This window comes from Bombina bombina, chromosome 6 (assembly GCF_027579735.1).
Source record: "Bombina bombina isolate aBomBom1 chromosome 6, aBomBom1.pri, whole genome shotgun sequence".
Classification (NCBI taxonomy): Eukaryota; Metazoa; Chordata; class Amphibia; order Anura; family Bombinatoridae; genus Bombina; species Bombina bombina.
In genome coordinates, this window is record NC_069504.1 from 334,781,941 (window position 1) to 334,791,895 (window position 9,955).

General features: G+C 40.1%; 1 protein-coding gene across 1 annotated transcript in view; it reads right to left on the bottom strand.

The window, feature by feature from the left end:
- HCFC2 (host cell factor C2) overlaps window positions 1–9,955 on the bottom strand; it is a 268,454-nt gene that overhangs the window by 242,016 nt on the left and 16,483 nt on the right. The window contains exon 2 of the mRNA XM_053716965.1: window positions 6,646–6,794. Within this exon, the coding sequence (XP_053572940.1) occupies window positions 6,646–6,794 (149 nt within the window). The remainder of the gene's footprint in view (window positions 1–6,645; window positions 6,795–9,955) is intronic.

A 9,955-nucleotide genomic window follows, 5' to 3' on the forward strand; every position in this document is an offset into this window, starting at 1 on the left:
CCCCAGACTTGGAAGCCTATAAGCCCAGCTGCTTGCAGATCACCTTCATAAGAGCTGACTACAACAGTGCAACTCTCGGCAGGGCCCTCTACCCATTTGATCCCTATAAATGTTACCTCGTATTCCGCCTATGTTTATAGCACTACAGAGTCTGTTTAGCGCTCTACAAATAACTGATAATAATCCCTAGGTGCTTACCGTCTCTTGTTTCTTATATTCCCATATTTTTATTTTACTCCTTCTCTATCTATGTCACCCATTTCCCTTTTATCTTTCTCTTTAAGACTCCCCCCTGCATATTTGTCTTTCACATTATACTTTTTGTTTGTCTGCAGAGCAGGGCTATGTGTGTTGAATCAGATTAGCTAGGCTTCATATCTACTATAGTTCTCATTTACAAAGCTCATTTTGTAGAAGACAGGAGAGTGTTATATTACTTTTATGTGGCTATGTACAGCATTATAGTTATATTAAACCCACAACTGAATACACCATAAAATGTTTACTATTTAAAATAACTTTGCAATATAATTTCATATTTATTTTGCCAGCTTTCAAACTATTTTCATCTGCATCAAGGGAGGAAAAATTGGGTTAAACACAAAGAGAAGTACAGCTCAGGAGCCAAAAAGAACTGTTGGTCCTTAGAGAAATCTGTCTTTGATCCCAATCAGCAGCAATCACACAGCTGGGTTGTGTGACTTCCATAGTTTCTGTTAGAGATCAGCAGTACTTTAACTATGCGTTTAAACAAATTGTGGAAGTAAATATTTTCAGAGTTGCTAGTGATAAAAACATAATTTATGCTTACCTGATAAATTTATTTCTCTTGTGGTGTATCCAGTCCACGGATCATCCATTACTTGTGGGATATTCTCCTTCCCAACAGGAAGTTGCAAGAGGATCACCCACAGCAGAGCTGCTATATAGCTCCTCCCCTCACTGCCATATCCAGTCATTCGACCGAAACAAGCCGAGAAAGGAGAAACCATAGGGTGCAGTGGTGACTGTAGTTTAAATTAAAATTTAGACCTGCCTTAAAAGGACAGGGCGGGCCGTGGACTGGATACACCACAAGAGAAATAAATTTATCAGGTAAGCCTAAATTATGTTTTCTCTTGTAAGGTGTATCCAGTCCACGGATCATCCATTACTTGTGGGATACCAATACCAAAGCTAAAGTACACAGATGAAGGGAGGGACAAGACAGGCTTAAATGGAAGGAACCACTGCCTGTAGAACCTTTCTCCCAAAAATAGCCTCCGAAGAAGCAAAAGTATCAAATTTGTAAAATTTTGAAAAGGTATGAAGCGAAGACCAAGTCGCCGCCTTGCAAATCTGTTCAACAGAAGCCTCATTTTTAAAGGCACAGGTGGAAGCCACAGCTCTAGTAGAATGAGCTGTAATCCTTTCAGGGGGCTGCTGTCTAGCAGTCTCATAGGCTAAGCGTATTACGCTCCGAAGCCAAAAAGAAAGAGAGGTTGCCGAAGCTTTTTGACCTCTCCTCTGTCCAGAGTAAACAACAAACAGTGTAGATGTTTGGCGAAAAACTTTAGTAGCTTGTAAGTAAAACTTTAAAGCACGGACCACGTCCAGATTATGTAAAAGGCGTTCCTTCTTTAAAGAAGGATTAGGACACAATGATGGAACAACAATCTCTTGATTGATATTCTTGTTAGAAACTACCTTAGGTAAAAACCCAGGTTTTGTACGCAGAACTACTTTATCTGAATGGAAAATCAGATAAGGAGAATCACATTGTAAGGCAGATAACTCAGAGACTCTCCGAGCCGAGGAAATAGCCATCAAAAACAGAACTTTCCAAGATAAAAGTTTGATATCAATGGAATGAAGGGGTTCAAACGGAACCCCTTGAAGAACTTTAAGAACCAAGTTTAAGCTCCATGGGGGAGCAACAGGTTTAAACACAGGCTTAATTCTAACCAAAGCCTGACAAAAAGATTGAACGTCTGGAACTTCTGCCAGACGCTTGTGCAAAAGAATAGACAGAGCAGAAATCTGTCCCTTTAAAGAACTAGCTGATAATCCTTTTTCCAAACCCTCTTGGAGAAAGGACAATATCCTAGGAATCCTAACCTTACTCCATGAGTAATTCTTGGATTCACACCAATAAAGGTATTTACGCCATATCTTATGGTAGATTTTCCTGGTGACAGGCTTTCGTGCCTGTATAAGGGTATCAATGACTGACTCGGAGAAGCCACGCTTTGATAAAATCAAGCGTTCAATCTCCATGCAGTCAGTCTCAGAGAAATTAGATTTGGATGATTGAAAGGACCTTGTAGTAGAAGGTCTTGTCTCAGAGGCAGGGTCCATGGTGGAAAGGATGACATGTCCACTAGGTCTGCATACCAGGTCCTGCGTGGCCACGCAGGCGCTATCAAGATCACTGATGCTCTCTCCTGTTTGATTTTGGCAATCAGTCGAGGGAGCAGAGGAAACGGTGGAAACACATAAGCCAGGTTGAAGAACCAAGGCGCTACTAGAGCATCTATCAGTGCCGCTTCTGGGTCCCTGGACCTGGATCCGTAACAAGGAAGCTTGGCGTTCTGGCGATACGCCATGAGATCCAGTTGTGGTTTGCCCCAACGATGAACCAATTGAGCAAACACCTCCGGATGGAGTTCCCACTCCCCCGGATGAAAAGTCTGACGACTTAGAAAATCCGCCTCCCAGTTCTCTACACCTGGGATATGGATTGCTGATAGGTGGCAAGAGTGAGTCTCTGCCCAGCGAATTATCTTGGAGACTTCTAACATCGCTAGGGAACTCCTGGTTCCCCCTTGATGGTTGATGTAAGCCACAGTCGTGATGTTGTCCGACTGAAATCTGATGAACCTCAGGGTTGCTAACTGAGGCCAAGCTAGAAGAGCATTGAATATTGCTCTTAACTCCAGAATATTTATTGGGAGGAGTTTCTCCTCCTGAGTCCACGATCCCTGAGCCTTCAGGGAATTCCAGACTGCACCCCAACCTAGAAGGCTGGCATCTGTTGTTACAATTGTCCAATCTGGCCTGCGAAAGGTCATACCTTTGGACAGATGGACCCAAGATAGCCACCAGAGAAGAGAATCTCTGGTCTCTTGATCCAGATTTAGCAGAGGGGACAAATCTGTGTAATCCCCATTCCACTGACTGAGCATGCATAGTTGCAGCGGTCTGAGATGTAGTCGCACAAATGGCACTATGTCCATCGCCGCTACCATCAAGCCGATTACTTCCATACACTGAGCAAAATGGGTCTGAAGGTTCCCTCTTTTTTGGGAACCACAAACAGATTTGAATAAAAACCCTGTCTCTGTTCCGACTGTGGAACTGGACAGATTACTCCCATAACTAGGAGGTCTTGCACACAGCGTAAGAATGCCTCATTCTTTATCTGGTTTACAGATAATCTCGAAAGGTGAAATCTCCCTTGTGGGGGGAAGCTTTGAAGTCCAGAAGATATCCCTGAGATATGATCTCCAACGCCCAGGGATCCTGAACATCTCTTGCCTACGCCTGGGCGAAGATAGAAAGTCTGCCCCCTACTAGATCCGTTACCGGATAGGGGGCCGTTCCTTCATGCTGTCTTAGAGGCAGCAGCAGGCTTTCTGGCCTGCTTGCCTTTGTTCCAGGACTGGTTAGGTTTCCAGCCCGACTTGGATTGAGCAAAAGTTCCCTCTTGTCTTGTAGCAGAGGAAGTTGATGCTGCACCTGCCTTGAAGTTTCGAAAGGCACAAAAATTAGACTGTTTGGCCTTTGATTTGGCCCTGTCTTGAGGAAGGGTATGACCCTTACCTCCAGTAATGTCAACAATAATTTCCTTCAAACCAGGCCCGAATAGGGTCTGCCCCTTGAAGGGAATGTTAAGTAATTTAGACTTTGAAGTTACGTCAGCTGACCAAGATTTAAGCCATAGCGCCCTACGCGCCTGGATGGCGAATCCAGAATTCTTAGCCGTTAGTTTAGTCAAATGAACAATGGCATCAGAAACAAAAGAATTAGCTAGCTGAAGTGTTCTAAGCTTGTCAAGTATTTCAGTCAATGGAGTAGCTGTCCGAAAGGCCTCTTCCAGAGACTCAAACCAGAACGCCGCAGCAGCAGTGACAGGCGCAATGCATGCAAGGGGCTGCAGGATAAAACCTTGTTGAATAAACATTTTAAAAACCTTCTAATTTTTTATCCATTGACTCTGAAAAAGCACAACTGTCCTCGACAGGGATAGTGGTACGCTTTGCTAAAGTAGAAACTGCTCCCTCCACCTTAGGGACCGTCTGCCATAAGTCCCGTGTGGTGGCGTCTATTGGAAACATTTTTCTAAAAATAGGAGGGGGGGGGAAACGGCACACCGGGTCTATCCCACTCCTTATTAATGATTTCTGTAAACCTTTTAGGTATTGGAAAAACATCAGTACACACCGGCACTGCATAGTATTTATCCAGTCTACACAATTTCTCTGGTACTGCAATTGTGTCACAGTCATTCAGAGCAGCTAACACCTCCCCAAGCAATACACGGAGGTTCTCAAGCTTAAATTTAAAAGTAGAAATATCTGAATCAGGTTTCCCCGAATCAGAAATGTCACCCACAGACTGAAGCTCTCCTTCCTCAGCTTCTGCATATTGTGACGCAGTATCAGACATGGGCCTTAAGGCATCTGCGCGCTCTGTACTACGTCTAACCCCAGAGAGATCGTGCTTTCCTCTGAATTCCGGCAGTCTGGCTAATACCGCTGACAGGGTATTATCCATGATTGCCGCCATGTCCTGCATGTGTACTTGGCGCCATTTTAGCGTGAGTCCCTTGAGCGGGAGTCAAAGGGTCTGACACGTGGGGAGAGTTAGTCGGCATAACTTCCCCCTCGCCAGAATCCTCTGGTGATAAATTTTTTAAAGATAAAAGCTGATCTTTATTGTTTAAAGTGAAATCAATACATTTAGTACATATTCTCATATGGGGTTCCACCATGGCTTTTAAACATAATGAACAAGGAGTTTCCTCTATGTCAGACATGTTTATACAGACTAGCAATGAGACTAGCAAGCTTGGAAAACACTTTACATCAAGTTAAACAAGCAATATAAAAAACGTTACTGTGCCTTTAAGGGAAACAAATTTTGCTAAAATTTGAAATAACAGTGAAAAAAGGGAGTTAAACTAACGAAATTTTTACAGTGTATGTAACAAGTTAGCAGAGCATTGCACCCACTTGCAAATGGATGATTAACCCCTTAATACAAAAAACGGATTAACAAATTGAAATAAAAACGTTTTTTAAACCGTCACAACAACTGCCACAGCTTCACTGTGGCTTTACCTTCCTCAATATATGACTTTTGAAGCCTTTTGAGCCCTTCAGAGATGTCCTAAAGCATGCAGGGGACTGCTGAGGGAAGCTGAATGTCTCTGTCTGTAATTTTAACTAGGCCCCTCCCACTCATATTACAACAGTGGAAAGCCTCAGGAAACTGTTTCTAGACAAAAATCAAGCCAGCCATGTGGAAAAAACTAGGCCCCAATAAGTTTTATCACCAAAGCATATATAAAAACGATTAAACATGCCAGCAAACGTTTTATATTGCACATTAATCAGTGTATATACATACCTCTGATAGCAAGCCTGATACTAGTCGCTATTAAATCACTGTATTTAGGCTTAACTTACATTAAACCGGTATCAGCAGCTTTTTTCTAGCAAATTCCATCCCTAGAAAAACTTAAACTGCACATACCTTATTGCAGGATAACCTGCACCCATTCTCCCTCTGAAGTTACCTCACTCCTCAGACATATGTGAGAACAGCAGTGGATCTTAGTTACTTCTGCTAAGATCATAGAAAAACGCAGGCATATTCTTCTTCTAAATGCTGCCTGAGATAAAATAGTACAACTCCGGTACCATTTAAAAACAATAAACTTTTGATTGAAGAAAAAACTAACTATATTACACCACTTTCCTCTTACTACCTCCAGCTATGTTGAGAGCTTGCAAGAGAATGACTGGATATGGCAGTTAGGGGAGAAGCTATATAGCAGCTCTGCTGTGGGTGATCCTCTTGCAACTTACTGTTGGGAAGGAGAATATCCCACAAGTAATGGATGATCCGTGGACTGGATACACCTTACAAGAGAAATTATATGCTCTGCAATTTTAAATGGACATTATAGTGAAAATGGAGATGTTCTAAATTGTTAATTAGCACAACCAAAATGTGCCCATCAGACCATACAGCACAGCACATCATCAGTTTTGTTAAACTACTTATGTTACAAGCTATTCAAACATCCATTAGTTACTATGATAAACCCACTGTGCCTAAATCATCAAGTGACCACCTTTATTATTAGGCTACCATGTAAATGAAGAAGTACAGGAGGCCTGTATTTAGAAAAAGAGTAATTATTCCTTTATAATCAGAGGTTTCATGACCCTTTAAGAGGGACTACATTTAAATTCAAAGTCCATATTTAACTTTTATATTTAGAGAGGGCAAAAAAAAAAATCTATTATCAAATTTGCTTTGCTCCCAAGGTATTTATTGCAGGCGAGTAAATCTAGGTAGGCTCATAGCAGCTTAATAGAAGTTTAGTGCTGGTCTCAAAACAATACAGAACAAAAGGTTGTACAACAAGCACTGTACCTGTAACTCATAAAGTTCGTTACTGTATCTTCCGTATTCAACCATTCCTCCAAAGACCAAGATTCTGGTTCCATCGCAGACAAATCCATGAGCAGCACACCCGGGTGGAATATCCCCTCGTACAGCTGGTAAGAACCATTGATTTGTAACTAGAAAAGAAAAAAACATACATATATTTGTTTTGTTTTGCAGGACCTGTGAATAACAGTTACTAATAAAAGCTAACATTAAGGGCTCCATGTACTAAGCCGTCAATTAATCCGACATTGTAGATGCGGATAAACTCGCCGCGGGCAAAATGGTGTCCGCTGTCACTATGTACTAAAAATCCACCCAGAAATAGACACGCCTATTCCGCCGCGAGCAGTGGCTGATTATAGATAAATTTGACGCCTTGCTCGCCGCGACTAAGCTTATGTACTCAGTAAATTGTATGGCCAATTATTAACACGTGACATGCAAAGGTGTCAGAAACGTCATAGTAGTCGCGGGAAAAGAATTTGGCTACTATAAAAGTGCAATTTTTCTAAACAACTTTATTATTGTTCAAAATTTTTTGAATAGTGACTACAGTGCGTTAATAGCAACAACTTGATGTAATTATATGTTTATCCACAGTGATTTTTAATACCCTTAAGTATAAATAAAATGTATACATTTTTGAGAGCCTGTTGCCATTAAAGGCAATGCAGCCAATAGTTTCAATAGTCCCGAAATAGCTTGTGAACGAGCCGTCATCGGCTCCAAATAATCTTCGATCTCTCGATACAGGTGTAATATGGATTCACGATAAAGCCGGAATCTTTGTATGAACCCTCGGTCAGAAAGGCCGTGCAAACCAACCCGTGGAAGGAATACACGGGGGACACAAACTCTCCTTCTTCTAACCAATATATTAGCGACATTTCCAGTATTCTGTCTTCTAGACCAGATTTGTATCTTGTACCTTGCCCGCCACCTAAAGGTGGCGAGGCAAAAATAACGAGGTAGGAGCGGAAAATGTAGAGAGCAGAAAAATAGATTTTTTAGTACATTCGTTTATGGCGAGTTGGTTGTCAAATGTGTCTATTTACAGTGAAAAATGTAGAGGTAGCGAGGTTTGGCGGATAAATACGCTCGCAATTTTAAATATGCAGGTTTAAACATAGTTGACGGTTTTGTACATATCAGTGTGCGAGTTGTGACGCAAATTTTTTTGCGGGTAGCTCGCTGACTGCTTAGTACATGTAAAGTTTAATAAATTAGTGCCTGGTATCTAAAAAATAATCTTAAAAAAGGGGCACTTTAATTCATTAAACTTTACAATGACACTTCTTTTTTAAAATACTTATCTTTGCATTATTGATAACAGATTGCTGATCCTCCGTCCACATTTCCTACTGTAGTTAGCATATTGATGACGAATCCGGTTTCCTTCAATCCTTGCGTGCTTCCTTTGGCGTCCAGCTTGTGGGGCACGCAACGATTGGAGAAAGCTGTATTAGTCATCGATATGCTAACTACAGTAGGAGATGCGGGCGGATCATCAGTAATCTGTTTTCCATAACGCAAAGGTAAGTATTTTAAAAGAGAAGCGTCATTCTAAAGTTTAGTGAATTAAAGTGCCCATGTTTTTAAGATTATTTTTGGATACCGGCGGACTAATTATTTAAACTTTACAATCACTTTAAATTAAAGTCTGACTTGCATGTCTGTGATATTAATCTATTTGCAACATAAATACTTCTGAGATCATTGTCTTTGTAATACCTTTAAAGGGCCATAATAATTGAAAAATTACAGGCCAATTTGTTAAATCATGTAATTTTAAGCCTATCGACCATGCACTACTGTGTGTTTAAACTGCACAAAGGGGTAAAACACACAGTAAAAGTTACGCTTGGGACCCATAGAGCACTACTAGTCATGAGCAGAAACCACTGCTGATCCAATAAACAGCACTAATCCGCTCAGGACTACTGTGTGTTTTAATCCTGCAAAGGAAGTGTCAATAGTCTTAAAATTACATTCTGTAACAAATTAGAGCATGTAATGTTTTTACTATTATGGCCCTTTAAAGGTGCATGCCAAAATGAAATCCATTTATCTATCGCCTACTTCAAAGTCTCCTTTTTCAAATAAGGAGTCACTTGGCACATAGATTGCATGAGGTTGATGTAAATAATGCAATTTGAATTACAATAATAAAAGAGGGAGAGAGCTGAAAATTATGTATATATCTGTTTAACCCCTTAAGGACAAGGCCATTTCTGCTGTGTTTGTGTTTAGCTGTAATTTTCTTCTTACTGTACCCACACATAATATATAACGTTTTTCTCGCCATTAAATGGACTTTCTAAAGATACCATTATTTCATCATATCTTATAATTTACTATAAAAAAAATTATAAAATATGAGGAAAAATGGAAAAAACACACTTTTTTTTTTTAACTCTGACCCCCAAAATCTGTTACACATCTACAACCACCAAAAAACACCCATGCTAAATAGTTTCTAAATTTTGTCCTGAGTTTAGAAATACCCAATGTTTAAACATTCTTTGCAAGTTATAGGGCAATAAGTACAAGTAGCACTTTGCTATTTCCAAACCACTTTTTTTCAAAATTAGCGCTAGTTACATTGGGACACTGATATATTTCAGGAATTCCTAAATATCCCTTGACATGTATATATATATTTTTTAGAAGACATCCCAAAGTATTGATCTAGGCCCATCTTCGTATATTTCATGCCACCATTTCACCGCCAAATGCGATCAAATAAAAAAAAAATGTTCACTTTTTCACAAATTTTTTCACAAACTTTATGTTTCTCACTGAAATTATTTACAAACCACTTGTGCAATTATGGCATAAATGGTTGTAAATGCTTCTCTGGGATCCCTTTGGTCAGAAATAGCAGACATAGGGAGCATGTAGGGAGCTTCTTTTTTCACAAACTTTATGTTTCTCACTGAAATTATTTACAAACCACTTGTGCAATTATGGCATAAATGGTTGTAAATGCTTCTCTGGGATCCCCTTTGTTCAGAAATAGCAGACATAGGGAACATGTAGGGAGCTTCTAGGGTTAATTTTAGCTTTAGTGTAGTGTAGTAGACAACCCCAAGTATTGATCTAGGCCCATCTTGGTATATTTCATGCCACCATTTCAACGCCAAATGCGATCAAATTAAAAAAAAAAAAAAATTGTTCACAATTTTAGGTTTCTCACTGAAAGCTTGTGCAATTATGGCACAAATGGTTGTTCAGAAATAGCAGACATATATGGCTTTGGAGTTGCTTTTTGGTAATTACAAGGCTGCTAAAT